This window comes from Peromyscus maniculatus, chromosome X, assembly GCF_049852395.1.
Source record: "Peromyscus maniculatus bairdii isolate BWxNUB_F1_BW_parent chromosome X, HU_Pman_BW_mat_3.1, whole genome shotgun sequence".
NCBI lineage: Eukaryota > Metazoa > Chordata > Mammalia > Rodentia > Cricetidae > Peromyscus > Peromyscus maniculatus.
Genome location: NC_134875.1, coordinates 8,338,965 through 8,364,546, shown reverse-complemented (window position 1 = coordinate 8,364,546; position 25,582 = coordinate 8,338,965). Strand labels below are relative to the sequence as shown.

Sequence of the window (25,582 nt, the reverse complement as noted above, 5' to 3'; positions counted from 1 at the left end):
CCAGCACAAAAATACAGGCAATAACATAAAGACCTATATGGCAACATCAGAACCTAGTGATTCTACACCTGCAAGACCTAAACATACCATGACAGAAGAAACAGAAGAAATCAACCCTAAAAATGACTTTAAGAAGATGATAGAGGCCCTTAAAGAAGAAATAAAACATTCCCTCAATGAGGAAATAAAAACTTTCCTTAAAGAGGAAATGAAAAACTACCTTAAAGAGGAAATAAAAACTTTCCTTAAAGAGGAAATGAAAAACTCTCTTAAAGAGGAAATAAAAACTTCCCTTAAAGAGGAAATGAAAAACTCCATTAAAGAGGAAATAAAAAACTCCCTTAAAGAAATGGAAGAAAAAACAAACAAAAAATGGGAAGAAATCAAATCAAGCTAAGAAAAAGCTATTAAACAAATGAAAGAAACATTCCAAGATCTGAAAAATGAATTTGAGACAATAAAGAAAACACATGCTGAGGGAATGCTGGAAATAGAAATTCTGACAAAACGAACAGGAACTACAGAAACAAGCATAACCAACCGATTGCAAGAGATGGAACAGAGAATCTCTGATACTGAAGACACGATAGAGAAAATAGATTCGTCAGTCAAAGAAAACACTAAAGACAAAAAAGTCGTAACACAAAACGTCCAGGAAATTTGGGACACCATGAAAAGACCAAACCTAAGAATAATAGGGATAGAAGAAGGAGAAGAATACCAACTCAAAGGCACAGAAAATATATTCAACAAAATCATAGAAGAAAACTTTCCTAACCTAAAGAAAGAAATACCTATGAAGATACAAGAAACTTACAGAACACCGAATAGGTTGGATCCAAAAAAAAAGTCCCCTCGCCACATAATAATTAAAACACTAAACACACAGAACAAAGAAAAAATATTAAGAGCCGCAAAGGAAAAAGACCAAGTAACATATAAAGGTAAACCCATCAGAATAACACCAGACTACTCAATAGAGACTATGAAAGCTAGAAGATCATGGACAAATGTCATGCAGACACTAAGAGACCACGGATGCCAACCCAGACTATTATACCCAGCAAAACTCTTAATCACCATAGGTGGAGTAAACAAAATATTCCAGGATAAAACCAGATTTAATCAATACCTGTCTACAAACCCAGCCCTACAGAAAGCACTAGAAGGGAAAATTCAACCCAAAGAAGCTGAACACATCCATGAAAAATCAAGCAATAGATAATCCCACACCAACATACACCACAGAAGGACAACACAACACAACCACAAAAAATAACAGGAATTAACAATCACTGGTCATTAATATCCATCAATATCAATAGTCTCAACTCACCTATAAAAAGACATAGGCTAACAGAATGGATAAGAAGACAGAACCCATCCATCTGCTGCATACAAGAAACACACCTTAACTTCAAAGATAGACACTACCTCCGAGTAAAGGGCTGGGAAAAGGCTTTCCAAGCAAATGGACCTAAGAAACAAGCTGGTGTAGCTATCCTAATATCTAGAGAAAAAGGATGTTTCAAAAGAGAAGAAGTCTTGTGGCAATGCCTCAGTGGTCCAGGTAACTACCAGAACTCGGAAATCCGCGACGGAGACTAAGGCAGCAGAGATCTAGAGTGGAGTGCTGAGTTCTGGCAAACAGCTGCATCTTTCTTCCAGTAAGTACCTGAACAGGGCTGATGTGAATTATGTAAAGTCCAGATTTTAAGAATCATACTCTCTCAGGGATCTCCACAAACTAGTGGGTGTTCTCCCTCACTGCCCCTGTGAGACAGTCTCTGTACAGGAGAGGCCTCATGTGACTTTGTCTCTGGTGTTCCTCTGGGGACATCTGTGTGAGAAACTGTATGCTCCAGAACCAACTCTCGTGTCCTTTGGCCAATGCCGGAGTGTGAAATAGTCCAACGTGGGAAACAAAAGATGATCCCAATTGGGAATCGTGACATTTTTTTTTTTTTTTTGGATGATGGTCATGTTCTGTTTTGAAATAACCTCTGTGTATTTCATTTATTTTCTTTTACCTGGCGATCTCTGAGCAGGCTTCAGATTTTGACAGTTGATGAAAGATACGACAAGCATTAATGTGTGGGTGAAAAGCTTGGTGAAATTCTGAGTGAAGTTTAAGTTAAAGTTGGTTGAACTTGGGATTGACTGGGAGGCCAAAGATTTAAAAAGCAGAAGATTCTCTCAAGAAAAAAAAAATAAAAAAGAATGACAGGAATAAAGTTAGACTTTGTAGATATTAAAAAAAACAAATGATTATTTTTTGAAGCTATGTTGTTTGCAATTTTAATTCTATTTCTTTGGCCTTAGATATTTCCTGTTTCCTTATCCCCATCCCCATTCATATTATTATTTCTGATATTTTTTACTCAGAAGACTCAAAATTTTATTTAATATTGTTTCCATTCACTTAATATCTTCTGTATGGGTTGAAGATGCAAGACTTAGTGGCAGAACACTTGCCTAGCATGTGTGAAGCCCTAGATATTATCCTCATCATGGTAAAGAAAAACAACATTTCCTTTAGTAAATATATTGATGATAAATTGTTCTACCATTAATTTATCTGCAAGTAGCAGCATTTACATTTATTTATAAAAGTTTCTTTTGGCGAATACATAATTCTATATTTACAAATTTTAAAATGGCAATTTTATTGATTGGCTTTTGCAATGCTTGAGTAAACCCATGGCTTTGCACATGAGAGATAAATGTCCCACCACTGACCTAAACTCCCAAATCCATATCAACTTTATAAAATGCTTCTTCCTTATTCTGTGGTTAACTTTATTATTCTAAGTATTTTTATTTTGCAAGATTTTCTCTTTGTATTTGTTTTCCAAAGTCTATCCTATACCTAAATGTGTTCTTTACCTTAGAGATCATTGAGACTGCTGAATTTGAAAATATATCCTTTGTTTTTTAAAGAATACTTTGTTAGAACTGGAATTAATATACAATAGCCTGATCATATTTAATGTATTCAATTTTATGAGTTTTCATAATATTTAGAAATAGCTTCAGCATTGTTTTTCAAATGCTTTTATTTCTTGTGGGTCTTCTGGCACTTTAATTACATATATGTGATAAGTTTGTTATTGTCTCACATACTACTTATATTTCATCCCCTCCATGTTCATACTTTTATTTTTTAAATTCTATATTCTTTTTATACTTCAGATTGGGGAATATGTATTGATATTCTAGTTATCCCTTTCTTCTACTATTTCAAATTTGTTCAGTAAATTTATTTGAGAGATTTGTATTTTTAGTTATAGAATTTGCATTTTTAAAAAATTCTTCACCTCACTGCAATTTCCAGCTTGTTCATTTATTACAAGTGCATTTTTATTTCTATTAATGTAGTAATGAGAGATTATTTAAAACCCTTCCTACTAATTTCAGCATTTGTATTAATCAAAGCTGGGTTCTACAAAGTGTGTTTTCTCTTGAGTATGGATAATATTTTCATATTTCTTTGTTTTATTATAAATTTTGAATATATCTTCAAAAAAAAAAAAACAGTGCTTGGCACTTGTTAGGCATTAAATGAACTTCTCAGTTGGATGCAAGCCTTCTAGATTAAGAGAACATGGGTCAGGCTGGATACAAGTCCAGTACAGAGGCCAGAAGAAAAAAAAGTTAGGCTTGGTTCTGGTATAGAAGGCAAAGGAAGAGAGCTGCATGGAAAGGGCACAAAGATGTAGGTTCCAGGGTTGCTTTACGTTTGGTACAGAGCGCGCATAGAAGAGGTAGAAGCAAACCTTAAGGAAATTAACAAGTGTTTAACACATTCTCTCTTTTATTTCGAATACCAAGTAAAAGTATGAAAGTAAAGTGTGTGGGCCAGCACTGTCTGACAAAAAGATAACATTTCCTGAAGTCCTGACCACCCCATTGTCCCTCAAAATCTACGGGATGTACAATACTTGCTCAAATCGCTTGGTAGTATAGCGATTTACTTTGCTTTCTGTTTGTATGGGTCCCAGAAGTCAGGGTCAATGTGGTTACCACTGGTCTAGATCAAAGATCAAAGTGTTCTGCAATGGAATTTATTGCTTTTCTTGAACTCCACTCCCGCTCCGACCTCCAGATCAATCCAGTAAAAGCTGTTGTGGAGAAAAATCTACCCGAAGCCCCTCCAGCCCTCTCGGACCCCGTTTTCTGCTTGCCTGTTCCCACGCCCTCGTTTCATCCTCTACAGGAAACGTCTCTATTCCCAGCCAGCTGACCAAAGGCAGCGCGACCTATCACCACCCTCTGTGCTTTCCCGCCTTCCACCAAGCGCGCCATAAAATCTGCCCTGTTACCCTGGGCAGGTTCCCAGAAGGGCGCATGCGCGTTCTCGGCGTCCGGGAAGCGAGGGCGGAGCGGAGGGGGCCGAGCCCACTGTGGGGCGGGGCGTCTCGGGACACGTGACGTGGTTTGACTGTTTACACGAGGCGCGGGCAGAGCCCTCGGCCTCAGTCAGTCAGGCGCTAGGCAGCGTTTCGGTTTCACTTCCGGTGAGGGGCCGCGCCTGAGAGGGCGGGCTGTGAAGCCAACGGACGGCGAGCGCGGGCGGTGGCAGTGACGGCGGCGCCGCTGCCGGGGGGCGAGCGGTAACGCGGCGGCGGCGGCAGCGACAGCGGCTGGGCCTCGAGCGCCTGCAGCCCACCTCTCGGAGGCGGGCTCTCGGCGCGAGGACCGAGAAGATGGAGGAGCTGGTGGTGGAAGTGCGGGGCTCCAATGGCGCTTTCTACAAGGTAATTAGCTACCGGACAGGCCCGGTCCTCGGCCTTCTTCCCTCCCTTGTGTCCCGTGCGGCGGCGGGCAGGCCCCGCGGGTGCGGTGGGCCCGGCGGGCGCGGCGGGCGCGGCGGGCAGTGGGTTGTGAGGGAAGCGGCGGACTCGGGGCCTGTAGCCATCCTCTGCGCTCCGACTCCCGCCTCAGGCCCGGCGCCCGCCCGGCGGCACGCGAAGGAGCGAAGGGAGCTGAGGGCCATTCGCCGACTGAACTCAGTCAGCGAAGCAGGAATTCGAGGCCAGGGGATCCGGCCCTAGGACCGGTGCTGCGTGAGGTGGCAGTGGCTTATCCCTGCTTTCCCAAATAATCCTCTCTCAGTGGGTTCCGGGCCTGGCACGCGGGAAGCGGTGAGGAGCCGGGCGCCTTAGCCTGGCTGTCTCCTGCCTCGCCTGGGCGGCCGTTGGGAGTCTTGGGCTTCTAGGTTTTGATCCTCAATGCAGACTTTGGAGAGCTCCCCAGTTCTGGGCGAGGGAGTGGAGCGAGGAAGAGGTAGTCAGCCCGGAATCACAATGGCAACTGATTTTTAGTGGCCTCTCTTTGTGAATTTCGAAGGAGGTTTTTAGACCTAAAAGTTTCTGGAAGACCATGACAACCAAGAGAGCCATTAAAGATTCTGACCAAAGGGAATATCCATGGCCTCCTAACCTCTTTCTAAGTGGGAGAAATTCAGGAATACCCATGTCTCCGCTTTAAAAATATTAACAAGTCTGCTCATTTAAAATTTTTCTCTGTTTAAGTTCTCAAGGACCAGAATATATGCGATTGAACTTAGGGAAATTAACTGGGACTGTATGATTGCTAGTGAATTTTATCAAGACTGGAGTATTTGTTCTGTTCTCTGAAGTGCAGAAACAAGTATATTCCCTTTGACTTTTGCGAGGTTGTAGGGGACTATATAGTTGAAGTTTTAAATAGGCGTTAATGGAATTACTGAGAGTTTTTATACCTTTGAATATCAGATAACATCGTATGTTTTGGAAGGAACCTTAAAATATTTATATGTAGCTGTGGTGCGATTGTTGATACTGCATAAACGTAGATCTAGCAATATTGTAAATTTTCCTTTCTTGAATGTTTATAACCTCTGTAAGGCCCTACCTCACTAGAATATTTTAGTAATGGAAGGAAGCATGGAAAATAGCTATTACCATTATCTAGCAGTTTTAAGTTTATTGTGGAATAACTTGGACATTTCAAATGGGACATACTTGGCTAGACTCAGGAAAGTGACTTTAATAAGTTATGCTTTTACCAAGTTTATGGAGACATTTAGAGGTAAATAAATTTCATTATTATGAACGAGGTACACTTGTAAAATACTGATTTATAGCAAGAAAATACCCTTTTGTTGTAGTGTAGAAGGAGACATAAATAACACACACAGCATTTATGTAATTAAATTTACCAGTGCATTTATTTTCAATTTGCTATAATAAGAATTTTTTCCAGTTAGTTTTGGTGAGTTTTCATTAAATTTCTAGATTCTAGAGTGACAGTTTTAGTTGCTAGAGTTGGAGCACTAAGACACAGATGAGCAAGGGATAATAGTTAAGTATTATTTTTGTTCATCTCTAATACCAGCTTAGAGTTGAGTCCACTGTTAGTGGCTTTTAATGAAGTTGGCTTGCAATCAAGGACAAGTAGCCCATCCTACTCTTGAAGGATTTATTGGCTCCAATAATTTTACTTACAAACTGACTGGAATATTTTAAGTACTCTGTTTTTGCTATTAAAACTTGACTTTGTTTTTCAGCGACATCTTAATTTGAAGGTAAACCAAAAGGAATGGATTATGGATTATCCTTTTATTCCTTGAGGGGAAATATAATACTTTGAAAAAATATATGTTGATGAATTGCTATTGTGTTTAAGCTTGTTTTTTAAAAATAATTCCAATTGGTCTATATTAAGGGAAGAATATTGACTGTACTGATATAGGTTTAAATTTACATCACTTAGACTGTTGACTGTGACCAGAAAAAGTAAAGTGGGTATGCTAAGTTGTTTTCTAGTGAAATAGATGACAAAGATGAGAAATAAAGCCCATTATAGAAAAATTGGGAACTTTGTTCATGAAATTGATAGAAATAAAATTTTAAATCCAAACAAATCAAATTCAGTGTAATTCAATTCAGTCTTTGATTTGCTTACCAGAACTACTGTATTCTGAAGGATAGTTGCACATACCCTGAGCACATTAAGTTTGCAGAATAACTTTGTAGAACATATGCTAGGAATGATTTGATTCTTTGAAAGATCACTACAGCCAAGATCTGAAATTCACAAATCATACTTCTGTACTAAGGGCCAACCAGTTCAATTTTTTTTCTTTTGGTGTTTAATTTTTTTAAACTTTTAGATTCATTTGTGACTGTGTTTGGTTAGTTGGGTGCCTGTGTGCATCCCATGTCACACTTGCAGAGGTCAGAGGGAAACTTAGAGAGGTTGGTTGTCTCTCTCCACCATGTGGCTACTGGGGGTAGAACTCAGGTCTGCAAGCATTTACCTGCTGAGCCATCTCAAGACCAAGCTCTTTTTTTTTAAAGTTGAAAGTTAGATTTAGTAATCACCAGAGCCTCTACTTTTAAGCTTTGGTATTTTTTTAACTTAGAAAAAGTTGATCACATGTACCAGTTTTCGAGCCCTTCAGGCATGTTATTTAAAATATGAAGACACTTTGATTTGTATCTCATATGATCTTTACAAAGCATTGCTTAAACCAGTAATGTTGTAATACATTGCAATATATCTTTATTCTAGGAGCACCTGCCCCTATGTAATTTTTTTTGTGTATTGTAGTTTTGGTGTGTTGAGAATGATAATGAATTAACTTCACTTTAGATATAGAACAGGTGCCATTCAGATACGGAAGAACTCTATATACAAAGATTTCTAGGTTTTGTATTCTAGTCTGAAAATTAGTAAATTGTGTGGGAGACATGACACAATTTTTTTAAAAAATAATTTATTTAACTTTATTTTATGTGCATCGGTGTGAAGGTGTCAGATCCCCTGGATCTGGAATTACAGACATTTGTAGCTGCCATGTGGGTCCTGGGAATTGAACCCAGCTCCTCTACAAGAGCAGCCAGTCTTAACTGCTGAGTCATCTCTCTAGCCCGATACAAAACTTTTTATTTCAAATTATAATGGCTAATATCTAATTCATTATTATGTGTTATTATGCAAATTCATAAATATATTGTCATATTATACTTAAGTATCTTAGCTTTAAGCTTGGCATCTGAGAAAAGACTCCCATTAACAGAGTATTGTTACCATAGGTAGTAGTTAATTAATATACAATGTACAGTATAGTCAAGATGTTTTTAATGCCAAGCATGGGGGCTCACACCTGTAATCCCAGCACCTAGGAGGCAGAGACTGATAGATCTCTTAAGGTCCATGCCAGCCAGGATACATAGTGAGAACCTATCTTTAAAAAAAAGAAAAAAAAAAGGTTTTCTTGAAGCCATTAGTGCCCAGCATGTCGTTTTTAGATACATTGACTGGTAGTAATCAATGTTATATCACAAATGAACTTTCACAAGCTTTAGAAATTTATAAGCCTGCATAAAATGCAAATAAACTCACATTCATGGTTTGCTCTGAAAGCCAGCAAACTTTGAGTATGGATGTTAATTTGAATGTTGAAAAAAAATGAATGATATAAATTACCACATTTTGTCCTCCCACATCTACATACCTTTTTAAGATTTAGTGTCTTTGTGAAAGCAACACCCCACCTTGGAAATATGCATTTTCCATTTCCATATTCACATATTCTGATAACCTCAACATTTTAATTATGTGCAAAATCTAACAGTGTAGTACTTGGGAGTTCAGATTCTGGCCCACTCTAGGAGATGATTGTGATCATGGTTATGGTAATAGTTACCAGGTGTAGAGTCCTAAGCACTGCTTTGCCTCCATTACTTAACTTTCTCCCACTGTTCTCATTTACATTAGGATGTAGATATATAGGGAGATGAGATAAATAATTACTAATGCTTGTCCTGTCAGGTGCTGAAAGTTTTGGATCTGGGATTTGAAATCAGACAATGAAATGATGAAATATAGATTGAAGAAGTTAAATGTATTCTATTTCCTGATCACTTTTTAATTTCATTATCTTTGCTCATAGTTGTTATTATGACATTGCCTTAGCATCTCATAACTACAATTGTTCTACAATGAATTTTAACTATGGACACTAAGATGTTATAAATCTCCAGTTTTTTTATTAACCCTTCTAGTTTGAGGTATCATGTATTTTTCCTATAAATTCTTATGAAGGAAAGTTGAAGTTACAAGTCTTTGACCATGCTGTGACATTTTTTTTTTTACATACTCAAGGAACTCACTAAACTTGAAAAGTATGTAACTTATATGAACAGCATATAAACTTCAGGAAAACAAGTCAGTGGATACTGTTTTCTTTGTGCTTATGTTGTCTTTGGTCAGAGTGAATCATATTTTCCTTAGAATTTGTGGAAGAACTGTTGTTAAGCTTTATTGTTCATTCCTTTACATTGCTAGTGCCTACATGTAAAGGGAGGGAATAAAAACTCAATGTATATATGAAGGGTTGAGTTTGAATCATACATTTTATATGCCCCTGACCACCTCTAGGAGGGATATTTTTAAAAAAACTATTAAGCTTTCTCTGCATTACACATTCTGTCATAGGTCTCTACTGATAATATAATATTTAAGTGGTGGTTAGAGGACTACAGCTTATAAAAAGACCTCTTGTAACCAGTTCTTCCCTGTTTTTAAAATAGTTTGCTATCTTTTTAAGTTACTTTATTTTATATGTATGGGTGTTTTGGTAGGTGCTGGGAATTAAACCAGGATCCTCTGGAAGAGCAGCAGCCAGTGCTCTTCATGGAGCCATTTTTCTAACCCCTAGTATGACTTCTTCATACATCTTAAAACCTAAGATGTATTGAAGGATTCAGGGAGAATAAAATTTTACCCAAATAGTACTGAAATTTCTGTCTTTTGTGTTTCATTTTAATAAAGCAGTATTTGAATTAGTTAGTTCTGGCTATGATGACTTAAACTTTCTGTTTTTAACTTTCTGTTTTCCTCTGGTGAACAACCTTAGTGTGTTTGGTCACTGCCTTTTTTTTAATCACTTTTTTCTCCAAACCCTAAAGTCTTTTGTCATTTTTTTCTTCCCAGAGTCAAAGTAGCCATATAGTATTTAGTAACTTTGTGGAAATATCCCTTTCTTTTTCTATCTTATCTTTAAGCCTTTATTTGACCTTTATGAATTTAGTTTACTTTTCCAAATAGCAGTCAGTGGATCCTATCATAATTATGAGTGGCTAAATCTCATCTCTCCTAAGGAAAACATTAGCACTATTAAGTGCCTGACATCCTGTGGAGAACATCAATCTTTAGTCATGCCCATAAGAGCTTCTGGTTTGATAGACCCATTTAAGCCTTTTTTTTTTCAAGTACAGGGGGAGAATTTAACATTCTGAAGTACAAAGGCATTTATGGTTTTTTTTATCTTTTTTGAAAATTACATATGTGAATAATTTCATTACAACTTTAAAAGGCTACTCTGTGCCCTTACTTTAAAAATGAGGAATCTCGAATTCCCAGATCCTGCACCCATTATATGATAGAGCCAACCAAGATTTTAAGCCTATATTTAATTGACAACAAAACTCAACCTCTTAAGTTCTCTGATCCCAGTACTAGCCCTACCTTTCAGATTCAGTGAAGCACTCTTTGGGCATTCATCCAATCTTCCTTTGAATATATCACAGAAATCTTAGCAGCCTGCAGTTTTTATAAACACCAACTTAGCATGATAGCAAAGAATCATAGCAAAATGAAGTTATCCAAGTTGGTAAGTGAGTTGATAGCTCTCTAGAGGAACCTAGTGAATGAGTTAAGAGAGAGAGGCAGAGATAAAAAGCATCGTTTTAAGAAGTATGATGAAAACATATAGGAATATATGGAACCTGTGGAGGGAAGGTTTGCTAAAAGACCTTAGAACTGACAGGATGTATTGTCCTTAGTATGTGTGCAGGCCAGAGTTCACTGGTGAGATTCCTTTATTCTACTTAGTAATGCAGCAACCAGAAGATATTATATGCCTTCTATATTGAGTTAATATACAAACAGTGACTAAAAATGACTGATTTTGAAACAGTTGTGCCAATATCCATACATAGATAAGCCTCATTAACTCAGAGGCAGTTGCTCTGTTGGGATATGATGATTACTCAAACTATTTCTGACACTTCATCCGGAATTACATTCAAGGACTGTGAAAACATTTCTTTATTTCCTTTTTTCCTTTCTCTCCTTTTTAGTTATACCATTTACAGCTCTCCATTGAGAGAATGCTTCATTATTAGGAAATAGGCAAATATACTGAATGGATATGATTAAACTGGATAATAACTTAGACAAGTAAGGAGAAAAAAGAATACAGCCATATAGTCGTAAGACGAAGGCTAACTTTTAAAGAGTGCTTTTATGGTTGGCTTGAAAACTTTTAACACTTGTAAATGTATTAAATAAGTAGGATTTACTACAATAGCCACTGAGCTGTCCATAGCTCTTGAACACTCAAAATGTGGCAAGTGAATGATTGACTGAATTTAATTGTAATCAGTTTTAATGTAAATAGCCACAAATTACTTCTGGTTGCCACAGACAGCACAGTTTTAGGCAACGACTTTGCTTTGCAAAGGACAATTCTTCATCCAGCTGTACCAAAGTTCAGTTTGCTGACTAAAGAGTTTAACATTTTCAGTATATAATGCCCTGTAAAAAACTAGTGTTGTTGTGCTGTTGCCAAGGTACAAACAAACATCATACAACTTTCAGCAAAGATGATGAAGCAATTACCTTTCCTTAGTAAATGCAAGATAACGGAAGTCTTGGTTTTAGTTTGGAATTTAATGATCTCCCCCAGAAATATTATTATTAACTTGGTATTAGCTATTGTATGAGGACAAAGGATGCCGGGGCATGAAATGGGTATCCTTCCCCTTCTCCATAATTTTATTCTGTAGTATATAAAACCAAGAACCTGAGTGAACAATTCACACAACTTTTAATTGAAAATCAGACACCTTTGTTGTTAAGTAGGACAAACAATCTCTTAGCACACTAAAAGCATGCTTGCTTATGAAACAGGGTACATTCTAAAGTATGATGAGTAGTATTGAACTAGAGTTGTTAAAATGTTCTATAGAAATTTTAATAATTTAAATAAATCTGGGAAATAAGCAAGATCAGATGGATGGGAAGAAAATTTGGGTTCTTCATCATTTAAACCTGCAAGTATTTGGGTATATATGGTGATGTTTTATTTGTGCTTTAATGAATAAAGCTTGCCTGGAGATCAGAGGAATAAGAACAGCCATTATAAGTAAACTCAGAAGTCAGGCAATGGTAGCACATGCCTTTCCTTTAATCCTATCACTTGGCAGGCAGGAATCTGTCTCGATCTTTGTGAGTTCAAGACCACACTGGAAACAGAGCCAGGTATGGTGGCACATGCCTTAAATTCTAAAACTAGTTAACAACCATGGAGGTCTGGAGGTCTGTACAGACAGACAGGAAGTGACAGAGCTGGGCAGGAAGAAGAAGTGATGTAGCTGGACAGAGAAAGCAAATCAGATGGCAGAACAGCAAGGCATAGGCATAGGTAGACAGGAAGTAACTCGCATTTGGAAGCTGCCAAGTTGGTGAGGTAAGGTTAGCTGTGGCTTTCCCTATTTCCTTGATCTCTCTCTTTCAGGCTTTCACCCCTATATCTGGCTCCGTGTTTTTTATTTAATAAGACCATTTTAGAAATTCATCTACATATATATATATGTATGTATGTAAGTACGAGCATGCGTGCGTGCGTGCGTGTGTGTCCTTATATATTGTTGTGCTTGTTTCCTGCAGCTTTTGGTTGGACTCATATTTCCATGTCCCTTTAATTTCCAACTGTCTGGGGTGGTCTCCATTGTATCTTTGGCTTCATATTATTCAGGGGCTCCCCATAGGGATTTTATTCCTCATATACATATTGCTTGCTTGGCTTCCAATATTTCTTTTGCAGTTTGGGTTGAAATTTCCATAAAAGCAGGTGAATCCCCAAGGTGTGCCACCAAGGCCATAGTGGTGAAATGAATCCTGGGGAATTAACTTAGTCTGTCACCCAGTGTGAGCAGGGTTCCCTGGTGCTGCTGTCTTCTCAAAAGAACATTTATTGCTTGCCTTATAGATATTTATCCTACCCTCATACATATACGTCATGAGTTAAAAATCCTATTATTCATTGTCTCAGCTTTCTTATTGATGACTTATTTCCAGTCCCAAGCTGCTTTTCATTATCTACAGTTTCATTCTTGCTTCTCCATTCTCCACTCTCTTTGGCTGATTCTTCTTTATACTTAGGGGTCAGTAGAAACCTCCCCTTTGCAGTATAACTCCCTTATCAAAGTAACAGCACTGCCAACAAAGAGATCTTTTACCCAGACTTGGAGAGTAATATCTTAGGCACCAGTCCACTTAATAGATGTTCATTGAGTGCATTCTAAGTATTTCCAAGATAATAGTCCATAAACTAAATTTAACTTAGTTGTACTTTCAGTCTGATTTGAAATCTAAAAAGCAAATAGAAGATAGATAAATGAAAAGGGGAAAATGACAATAGAGCACTTATGGAGAAGTTATAGCTTATCCTTAGTACTAGGCAAGTGGTTCTAGAACAAGTTTAATTTTTAAAAAGGTAGCCTTAAATGTACCTCTAACTTCATACTCAACACTGAATTGTAATGGCCAGTGTAGCTATCTCTTTATGATGCTAAACTCTAAGGCATTTTTTCTTATTTAATGTTGTAACTATCTATATTCCTAAAACCTAATATATAGTATCTGGCAAAATAATTATGGTGAATAAGTGAATACAAGAAACTGATTTTTCAATCAAAGATCCATTTTATTTCAATTTTTGTTTTGTTTTGTGTTGTTTTTTGTTTGGTTTGTTTTTTTTTTGCTTTTTAAGACAGGGTTTCTCTGTGTAGCTCTGGCTGTCCTGAAACTTGCTCTGTAGACCGGGCTGGCCTGGAACTCAGAAATCAGAGATCCGCCTGCCTCTGCTTCCTGAGTGCTGGAATTAAAGGCATGTGCCACCACCACCTGGGACTCATTTTATTCTGAAATATGTCTAAAATTTAACTTAAATGGTCTCCGAGCTTAAAACTTAGTTAATTTGTTGTATTTTTCTTCCAGGCATTTGTAAAAGATGTTCATGAAGATTCTATAACAGTTGCATTTGAAAACAAGTAAGTTTCTAACTATATAATCATAATGTTGAAGACTTTGAATAATTTTGTACCCATTCATTTTTTTTCTCATTTTCTTAAAAATGAAGTCTGGTTTGAGTGTTTTTCCTATTAACAAACAAGAAGTTTCCAAAGAGCTCAGTATTAAATCAATGAAAGGCCCTCTCCTGCAAATGACTTCAGAGCTCCTTAATGTATAATGCTTATCCTTCCTTATGTTCATTTGATTGTGAAAAAAGGGCACATTCTTTACTATTAGCTGAGAATTTAAATAGCTGGAATATTGGTAATTTTATTGAAAGTTGAAAATGTAGGAATTTGTGGATATTTACAACAAAAAATGGTTGAAGTTTTACAGTATTTTTAATTATATAGTTTGTTTTGCCAGAAATTATGTTTCAACATTAGGTTATTTTTATTCTTCATATATTTTAATCAATAATAATGACAGGTAATCTTTATTGATTTCTGTTTCTAGATCATAAAACAATACTTGAAGATCTAGTTATATGGGCTGTGTGAAAAAGTCAATAGTATAGATGCTATCATTTTATTGGAAAAAATCTATTCACTAAATTTGAGTGCTAATAAAGGTCTTTTTTTAGTAGTAGCCAATTGAAACACTAAAGTAAATATATATTTGGTGCTGATGCTCTAGGATTTTGCTAACTGTAGAGAGTAACATTTAGCTCTTCTGTACCATGATAATTAATAGTACATCCAAAGCAGGCTGAAAATATGTAGATAATAAAGTAGTGTAGTGATTGTTTAGAACTTATTAGGAGGTGAGAGAGAGGCTGTAACTAAAGTAAAGAATACTTTCTGTTGTGGTGATAAAAATGTTCTACAATTTACTAACAATAATTGTATTTATCTGAGAACATACTACAAACTATTGAATTGAACATTTAAATTGGTGAATTATGTGGTTTATAAATTATGTCTTAGGAAATCTCCCAAAATGCAGTCTGTGACACAGAGATACTGAGCAGTAAACACAAATGCCTTGCTTCTAAAATATTAAGAGCAGACCTGCAATTCACTGTCTAGAAATATCTGAAATTAGATTGTAAGCACAGATACTTTTAGCTAGGAATAGGACAAAGTAATGACCTTTGATGCCTGATACACATTTAGAAGGACATAGATGAAAGGATTGAGAATAAACCATGTTCCGTGCTCTAGACTAATAAAAATGCTAGTCTACAATACAAGTTTAAATAATTGAATACCTTTCTCTGAATGCCTGAAGACGAAAGTTCAATAATTGCCTTTTTACTTTCTTAAGTATCCATCATTACACAGTAGACAACTATAATATCATACCTCTATTGAAGGAATCATTGATAATTTGGGGAATAATCTTTTAGTAATTAAACTCTTTATTATTTTTATTTTTAATTTTGTGCATGTATGTTTATCTATGTGTGAGTGTGTTCAGTATGAGTACAGATGTTGATGGAGGCTAGAAGTATCATATCCCCTCTGGAACTGGAGTTAGAGGCTGTTGTAAGTTGCCCAACAAGGGTGCTGAGAACCAACTCAGGTCTTCAACAAGCACTCTTAACAGCTAAGTCATACTTCCAGCCTCATTGTGATTATACTTTTATCTGCTTATTTTCTTTACTAGTGAAACACTGTTTTCTAAGTTGAGCATTTTGATTTACTACTCTTAGTTTTTCCTGTGGACCATAAACTATTAAGCAGACTCCTTGTTATTCTTCATGTGTTTCTTTTTTGGCTTTCTATCTAAAAAAGGGGGTGAAGGAAGAGAAAGATTCATCAAGAATACATGAAAGAAAACACACTCAGTATTTTATAGAATAGGATCCTTTCATTTAGGAAGAGTAGCTTATTTAGGTTGCTTAGTTTTTAACCTTCCATATTTAATGCCTTTGGACAGTAGATTTGAATCTCTATCTGTGTATGTAAAGAATTAGTCATTGTCACTTCTTTGGAACCAAGAAATTTATATTTCACATTCTATGCCTTACAGGGGAAATTTACCAATCAATTTGTAACATGTTAAAAGTCACTAGTTATCAATAGGTATAAAAAGGATGTTCTGTTTTAAATACATTTTTTTCTAATATATTTATAAGTCACAGAAAAGAGTAATTTCATCATTGTAGTTGTATGTTTTCTCTAGACCTGCCAGACCTCCACAGTCCCGTGACCCACTTATGAAATAATCACTCAGAAACTTAATATTAATTATAACTGCTTGGTCATTAGCTCAGGCTTATTACTGACTAGCTCTTACAATTAAATTAACCCATAATTCATATCTATATTTAGCAACGTGGCTTGGTACCTTTTCTCAGTTCTGCCTTGACGTCTTGCTTCCTGTGTCTGGCTGGTGACTCCTGACTCTGCCTTTCCTCTTCCCAGAATTCTTCTAGTCTGCTCACCCCGCCTATACTTCCTGCCTGGCTACTTGCCAATCAGTGTTTTATTAAACCAGTGTACAAGAGCCTTATCCCACAGCATATCATTTAACAGATTTCCACAAATTCTGACTTATTTTGTCCTCTTATATAATAGTTCTTTTTTATAAACAGAAAGGAAAAAAAGACAAATTAGTATTCCTCAATAGTGTTTTACTAAAATGTCCTGTATCAAAATATAGGCATTTAATGAGTCTGAAAAGGTTACTCAGCAGTTAAGGATGCTTGCTGCTCTTAGAAAGGACTGGAATTCAGTTCCTAGCACCTGAAACTCTAGTTCCGGGGAATCTGATACTCTCTTCTGGCCTTTGTGCATACATATGCACAGACATACAGGTATATATATATATTCACAGAAAGTTTTCAATTAATCTAAAAAAATAGGTGTTTTACACATAACAGATCTCAGTGTTTTCATATGAAAAAGGTGACTGCTCTAGTGATTGAATTATCCAGTGTCTTTATAAAATTTGTTGCTTAGTATTTTCTGTCTTTGCAAGTAAAAGCAAAAAAATTATTGGCATCTTAAAACTATTCAGTATTGTTTTAGATTAAGAAATGTAGACAATTTAATTGAACTCCTGTAGGCCGTCTCCATTGGGTTTCTGTGGTTTAGGAGATCCCCCACCACCACCAACCCCGTCCATGTTTATACATCATACCGATCAGTATCCAGCTACCCACCGCAAGAATAGACCACCTCGTGGGATCTAAAATTTAAAGGGGGAAAAGTGAGTTGAGAATTGCTAATATGCTGACTGCCATTTTGCTTGGGAAGTAGAGGACAGTTTCTGTGGTTATGAAATGTGGTTGTAATTATTTTGCAAGTAGAACTGTTTTGATGATATTACTAACAATTACCAATACTAATTTAAGTATCAAAGGAATTTCTATTGTGGACTTTAGTTTTAAAAGTCTTAAGAATTGAAATTATTAGATGAAATCCTTTTGAATAATAGTTTTGATCTGTTGTGTTTAGAGAAATTCTGTGTGGAAGCACAAGCTGCTATGCTGCATGTAGACTTTGTTAAAATGTCTGTACAATGCTATTATGCACCACTCAACAAAAACTGGCCATTTGAAGGCATTTGCTTCTTTAAAACAAGAAAGAGTCATGTTTAACCAAAGTTGATTGCAGCATGGTCACTGTTTCCATTAAATACCAGAAGCATGTCAAATGATGATACTTTGTTTATTTGCAGCTGGCAGCCGGACAGACAGATTCCATTCCATGATGTGAGATTCCCACCACCTGTAGGTTATAATAAAGACATAAATGAAAGTGATGAAGTTGAGGTGAGTTGCCCCAGCCATGAAATAACCAAGGACTAAAGGCATATGCTTATTTAATTTGCCTGGACTTTTAAAATATACCTTGCTTTAAACTACCTTGAGTATTAGAATTGAAATGGGCATATTCTTTTGAGTATCGCTTTTAGTTAATAATTTGAAATGTTATATGTGCTTATATTGGACTATTTCAGCAACACTCTCAGAGATTATCTTGTCACTGTCCCAAATTCCTTTATTCATTAGTATATTCTTGCCTCCATCTCTAAATCTTTGTTTAGGTAATACTTTTTTCACTTGTTACTGTCCACTTTTTAAACAAAATAAATTTGTAAAAAATAGTTTTACAAAGGAAAGTAATAATTCCAACAAGACATGATGATGACATGCCTATAGTACACACTTAGGAGGTGGAGGCTGGAGGATCAGGAGTTCATAGTTTGTTGTCAGCTATATAGCAAGTTAGAGGTCATTTCTATGTACTTGAGATCCTTACCTCCAAAAACAAATTTAAGAAATAATTCTAGAGCCAGGTATGGTGGCACATGCCTTTAATACCAGCACTCAGGAGACAGAGGCAGATGTACTTCTATGAGTTCGAGGCCCACCAGGTCTATATAGTGAGTTCTATGACAGCCAGCTTACGGAGAGAGACCCTGTCTCAAAAAACAAACAATAATCTATTTAATAGATTAGTAACCTAAAATTTATTTTAGTAGTGGTGAATCTTTCTGATATATACTTTTCAAACCTGTATGTTTTAGATCACATTTATAGCCCAAATGTCCTTTTATGGGGCATACTGTGAACTACCTGTTCATCTACCATTGAGCTCTTAGAATAAAAGGTGCTGTTGAGACTTGATCAAAATCATTGAATTTGTGATTCTCTACTCATTGAAAATTGGTTTTGTATTATACTTTGTACTTACACTCTTACAGATTTTTGTGGTCTCTTACCTCCTGTTTCACAGGCCTCATTTTGAGCTGTTTTTTTTTTTTCTTCTGCAGGACTTAGCATAATGACATATTTTTTTTTTTGCAATTTCATTCATATTTGTAGTATGAAGAAAGCAAATAAATAGATACTTGTTAGAGATAATCAAAATGAAGTTAGGTCCTTAAATGCTACTTTTCTGCTCTGGATGTCAGAGGCATATCAAAACAAGGCAGTCTCCTGCCTTTATAAGATTACATTCTAGCTGGAATAGCTAATGTCATAACAAGTGAAAAATCAAATGACGGAAGAGAAAACGAAGTGGAAGATAATGCAGGGGTAGCAGTATGATTTCAGAGTCTAGTTGGTGAAGGTCTGTGAATGTCCAAACCTATGTTCTCTCTACAATTTAAATGAGAAAATACAATAACATGTATTTGCCTGAAAATGTACTTAGTGTCTCCTGGGCTTGCCTTTGCAAGAGATCTTAGTTATAAATAAAGATGTTATCTAAATCTACAGGTCTTTAGGCTGCTGATATGGCTCAGCAGATAAGGGTACTTGCCACCAAGGATGATGATCTGAGTTAGATCCCCAGAACTTACATGGTAGAAGAAAATAGGCACCTGAGGGTTGTCCTCTGACCTCCACATGTGCACCCATACACTTACATCACCAAGTAAATAAATGTATTTGTTCTTTTTCAAAAACCCTCTTCTGTCAACGTCTCTGTGGGCTGCAGGCTGTGTAAAAGCAAGGGTCAGGTTTTTTTTGGTTTTTATTATTTTTTTTGTATGTTTCTATGTAAAGGTTTTGGAGGGGTAAAGAAAACCATTTTGTTTTGTTTTGTTTTTTACTTAGTTGCATGATGTGTAAGGTACAATTGGATACCTCATAAAACTTACTTGGGGAGCTAGTGAGATAGCACAGCAGGTCACAACACTTAAGTTCTATTAACACTTATATGCTAGTGTCTTCACAAAGGATTCCATGCTACACATTGCAACTGAACTTTGGAGTGGTTTCGCAAGAGATTATTATTATAATGTGTGTGAGAGCCAGAAAAGTGGTATTCAGAAGATTGCCGGCATAGGTCTATTCTTTTTATGGAGAAAAGGAGTTGGAAAAGCAGAGTATCCTTCAAGAAAGATAGAGGCCAGGACCCTAGTGGGCTGAGTGAAAAGTGAACTTAGTGAACAGGTAGTTGTAGCTGGTATCTGTAACTTTGGATTAGTTCTACTTATTAGAATAAAACAAAATGATGTTTAAATGATTTCAGATACATTTTTATAGCTCATTAAGTATCTACAGAAAAAATCTATGTTATAGATGTCAGCTTTTCTCAAGTGCCCATGTTGAAGTACTAAGTATTACTAACATAGAGCAAAGAGATAAGCAAAGTGCTTTTAACAGTGAGTTCTCAGGTTGTTTCTAATTACATATCTTTGTCTAGGTCAGTATATAGGTACAGTTTGGTTGAAGATATGTGGCATATGATTTCAAGATAAGTGAGATTTCCTCAATGTCTGATGTATGCTGGTTCTGAATTATGTTAATCATACATACTCTGTTTTGTAATTTTTGTGTAGGTTTATTCCAGAGCAAATGAAAAAGAGCCTTGCTGTTGGTGGTTAGCTAAAGTGAGGATGATAAAGGGTGAGGTAGGAAAATGCATATTTGTTCATACTATTTATGTTTTCTAAACCCAGGTACTACATTTTTATTTGGGTATCTATTTTTATTTACTACCTGATTTTAAGTCATTTTATGAAAATGTCTTTATTATAGGTTTACTAGATACTATGTGTATCTAGTAGATACCATTGACTAAAGTTCCCCCTCTTCTGAGAATTTCTATTTCAAAATGATAGTAGGAGCTGGGCATGGTGATCCGTGCCCTTAATCCTAGCACTCAAGTAGCTAAGTCAGGAGGAATGGGGGTTCAAGGTCATCCTTGGCTGCATAGTAAGTACTAGGTTAGCCTGGGCTATTATGAGTACCTGTTTCAAAAAAATAGGAAAAGGTATTATATTTTTCTATTCTTTTAAAAATATAGCTAAGAATGACTTTGTTTATTTCTCTCAGTTTTATGTGATAGAATATGCAGCATGTGATGCTACATATAATGAAATTGTCACAATTGAGCGACTACGATCTGTTAATCCCAACAAACCTGCTACAAAAGATACTTTCCATAAGATCAAACTGGAGGTGCCAGAAGATTTACGACAAATGTAAGTTGATATACAAAACATGTTATATGAAAAAATGTTGGGAATATGTAAGAGTATGTATTTTTACAAATGCACATGTATACAAATGTATACATGTGTATGCATTCAAGTTAGTAATTCAGAGTGTTAATTTTAAATTTAGTGAACTTTGGCAAAAGTAGTTTGGTTGCAGTACAGAAGGAAAAAATGTTTTTTCCTAGTTGTATAATCAAGCAAGTCTTGTATTTGTTTAAGCTTATATATGGCTAAAGTGTATAATATACATCAAGTTTTCTAAACCAACTTTTTCATAATTTTTTAAGATTTTGGAAATGACAGAATGATAATTCTATCAAAACTCAAGACTACAAAGTTTTCTCTTGATGTTTTCCCTATTAGATAAAATATTTTCAGAAAAATACATACTAAATTAAAGCCAAAGAGACTTGGAAAAGTCCTATCTATAGTCTTTTATCTAGACTGATGTTAAACACTTCAGATAAGAGATTGAATTTTTTAAAGGTATAGTAAGTCTGATGTGGACTTCCACCCTAAACAAATGTCATATTATTGTTCAGAATACATAGAAATATTCTTTTTAATTCTGGAAATGATATATGCAAGTCATTGTTATATATTTCCTGCTCTCTTTCAACATACTTAGCTACTTTTCTTTAAAAGAAAAAAGAACAAGAGACATTCAGATACCCTGTAGTAGTTGGTTGTGTTTTACTCCTTACTCTTTGGGGGACCCACCTCCCAGCTCTCAAGTAAATATACACAGAGACTTATTCTTTCTTATAATTGCCCAGCCTTAGCTTGGCTTGTTTCTAGCCAGCTTTTCCTTTTTCTAAATGTTTTATTCATTTTATATACCAATCAAAGATCTCCCTCCTCCTGCCCCTCCAGCTTTCCCCTTCACCAGCCCACCCCCACTCCTTCCTACAAGAAGGTAAGGCCTCCCATGGAGAGTCAGAAGAGCCTGGTACATTTAGTAGAGGCAGGTCCAAGCCCCTCCCCCTGCCTTAAGGCTGTGCAACGTGTCCCATTATAGTTAGTGGGCTCCAAAAAGCCCACCCATGCACCAGGGATGGATCCTGATCCTACTCCCAAGGCACCCCTTAAGCAGATCAAGGTACAAAACTGTCTCCCATATGCAGAGAGCCTAGTTCAGTCCCATTCAGGCTCCACAGCTGTTGGTCTAAAGTTCATGAGTTCCCACTAGTTTGATTTGGTTGTCTCTATATGTCTCATCATGATCTTGATGCCCTTACTCATAGAATCCCTCTTCTCTCTCTTCGACTGGACTCCTGGAGCTTGGCCTGGTGTTTTAGCCAGCTTTTCGTAACTTTAATTATCCCATCTACCTTTTGCCTCTGGGCTTTACCTTTCTCTGTTTCTGTGTATCTTTTCTTTACTTCTTATTCCATGTCTGGCTGGGTGGCTGGCCCCCTGCATCCTCCTGTCCTCCTTCTCTGGTTCCCTGATCTTCTCCTCCCAGATTTCTTCTTCTATTTATTCTCTTTGTCTGCCAACCCTGCCTATCCTTTCTCCTGCCTTGCTATTGGCTGTTCAGCTCTTTATTAAAACAATCAAATGTTTTAGACAGGCAAAATAACACAACTTCACAGAGTTAAACAAATGCAACATAAAAGAATGCAGCACATCCTAAAATAATATTCCATAACACCCTGTAGCTTATCTCCATAAGTTTCTGTTTGGCCCATGAAAAATATTGGCTTATTTGTAAACAAAATCGGGAATTATACAGAAGACAGTGACTCCCCTAAATGTGCCTTCTTCAGCAATCTAACCCTACCAGCTATTCCTTAAGAGCATAACTGTTTCACCAGGTGTGGTGGTACATGCTTGTAATCTCAACACTTAGGAGGTAAGGGCCAGCTTCAGTTACATAATTGAGTTTAAGGCTAACCTAGGATAACTTGATAAGACCATATCTCAAAAGGGGTAGGGGGATGAAAAGCTAGGGCTCATGAGATGACTCTGTAGGTATACTTGCTGCCACACCTGACAACCTGAGTTTGATCCCTGGGTTTCACATAGTGGAAGTAGAGAACCAACTAATAAGTTGTCACTTTACCTCCACATGCATGCCATGGACCACATGTGCCCACACATATCATATATATGCTCACACACACCATGCATGTGCACATACAGAAACACATGAGTAAATAAATATTTTAAAATTAGCTAGGGAGACTTAGGAGATAGAGGTCATATAGATACAGTGCCGTGTATAAAATTCTCAAAAAACATTTAAAAAAATTTTAATTAGCTGCTTTTTTTACCCTTTCTTTATCAAGTGTTTGCTTTGACTATTTCAAAGATGCATAATAAAGGAATGTAACTTGTAAATCAAGCATTTTATGATAAAAGAAATTTAGTATAAATCTTTGATTCTTAGTATAATTCTATCTGTATATATTTGTGCTAGAGATGGGTGATTATTATGTTAATGATGAATTTTTTTTATTTCTAGGTGTGCCAAAGAATCAGCACATAAGGATTTTAAGAAGGCAGTTGGTGCCTTCTCTGTAACATATGATCCAGAAAATTATCAGCTGGTCATTTTGGTGAGTGTTTTTGAATGGTACAGCTTGGATTATTCCATTTGGGGCATTTGCTTTGGTAACAGTGTTGTTAACTTTAAATCACTCAGTCCATCAATGAAGTCACCTCAAAGCGAGCACACATGTTGATTGACATGCACTTTCGAAGTCTGCGCACTAAGCTGTCTCTTATACTGAGAAATGAAGAAGCCAGTAAGCAACTGGAGGTATGTTCATTTCCCTAGCACTGCTGGTAAAGCTGTCCAGAAATATCTATGTTTCTCAAATTCAAGTATGGGCAGCTTGTTTATTTCCTATTTCACTCTAGTTTAGAAAATTAAATTATACAAAGTATGATCATACTAAAGTTTTCATGCCTGTTGTTTTGAAATTACACAACAGCCATGTATTTTAAGGAAATTTCGGGACAATTCATTTTTACCAAAAGTTTGTCAAAGCTGATATAAAGTGAGACAATACTTCTATATAACATGTTTTCATTAAAGTACTAGAGAGTGTTTAAATATCTAATCTTTTTCCTTTCATTATGTATGTTTATCTCTGTTTAAAAGGGTATAGAACTTCTTCATTCTAATTGGTTGTCACTCTTTAAAACTCCTGTCTTCAGATTCCTGCCAGAGGCTATTTCCCTAACTTACTATTTCGTCTCTTAAGGTGCATTTTATCTACTTTTATTAATCCTCCAATAATTGTCATCACCATACATTTATTTTCACTGATAACTATCTAGTACTTCCATCCATTACCATAGAAACTAAATGGATTTTATTTTAATGTGCCAACTCAAATAGATTGCTGTCAAATTGAAGATACCCTCATCATTATTCATTCTGTTAGGGGGAATCATCAGTTGATGTAGCAAAAGAAAGGGGAAGTTTCAAATTGCAGTTTAAGAGAAAAGGTAGTCAAGGATGTAAAAATGCCACTTTCCAATTTGATGTGTGATTGATGAACTCTTAACAGGAAAGGAAAAATTTACTTTTGTTTTCCAAATGACAACTGAGATCTGATTTTTTTTTTTTTTTTGCTCATTCTTTCTTGATTTCTCCCATGTTCACAGTTTTGTCGTTTGTTTAGTAATTTTCTCATAACTTTTAGGCCACAGCAGCCTTCTTAATTTCATTGTGAGTATTATGAAAATGAAATGTACTCATATACCTCTTCTTAAGCATCTAGTTCTTCTTGAATGCTCTTTGCCATACCTTTGATTTATGTGTATCCATAAATTAGCAGTGGGAAGAATGAACCAGGCTAATAAATCAAGATCCAAAAACGTGACTTCTTGAAAAATCCTAGATTTTGTACATTTTACTAGTGTTATATTTAAAAATAACTATTCTTCTTTTAAAATTGCTTACATTAGATATATTCATTCATTCAAATTATCAGGTGTGTTGAATAATTATAAATTACTGTGCATGCCTATTTTATTCACTACTAATATTAAAAGGGTTCATATATCCTTATAAGAAATACCCATTTTTCAACATGAGCCACTAATCTGTTTGGTTGTCATTAATGGCATGCTAGAACTAAACATTCAATTTTGATATGCTACTTAAAGACAGTGATTATCCACATGTGTGGGGTATCATTGGAACTTAGTTTTGTCATCACTGAATATTTTAAAGAGTTCATCAAGCTTGTGGATCCAGATCACTGTCTTACAGACTCTGAGCACATATATGAAACAAATTTGAGAATTCTGTGTTCTGTGTTTTCTTAACTGATAAACAAGAAAGTTTTAGAATTCCTTTCCTTGGGTGTGGGGAGTGTATTATTTTAATGCCACATTTCAGCAAAATGTTTAGATCCCCTATATCTGGTGATGCATTATGAACATGACACCATTTCTAGAAAAAGTACTAATATATCCATAATAAAAGTGCAGTGAATAATTTTTTTCCTTAAAGATGGTATTTTTAATATACTTAAATTGCATTGAGTCTGTCAGACCAAGTGAGCTGTTTTTTAATTGGGATTATTTTGTCTGC

General features: G+C 36.1%; 1 protein-coding gene across 15 annotated transcripts in view; it reads left to right on the top strand.

Annotated features, from left to right (window-relative positions):
- The first annotated feature begins 4,400 nt into the window (after positions 1-4,400).
- Fmr1 (fragile X messenger ribonucleoprotein 1) overlaps positions 4,401-25,582 on the top strand; it is a 41,076-nt gene continuing 19,894 nt past the window's right edge. For 7 of the 15 annotated variants that reach the window (XM_076562224.1, XM_015991530.3, XM_006998772.4 and 4 more), the window contains exons 1-7: positions 4,517-4,757; positions 14,056-14,108; positions 17,758-17,851; positions 20,371-20,442; positions 20,867-21,015; positions 23,498-23,591; positions 23,678-23,794. In XM_076562224.1, coding sequence (XP_076418339.1) covers positions 4,707-4,757; positions 14,056-14,108; positions 17,758-17,851; positions 20,371-20,442; positions 20,867-21,015; positions 23,498-23,591; positions 23,678-23,794 — 630 coding nt within the window. In that variant the 5' untranslated portion in view covers positions 4,517-4,706. Of the gene's footprint in view, positions 4,758-14,055; positions 14,109-17,757; positions 17,852-20,370; positions 20,443-20,866; positions 21,016-23,497; positions 23,592-23,677; positions 23,795-25,582 lie in introns of all 15 variants that reach the window. The other 8 variants (XM_076562223.1, XM_006998768.4, XM_015991528.3 and 5 more) reach the window with 4 other exon arrangements.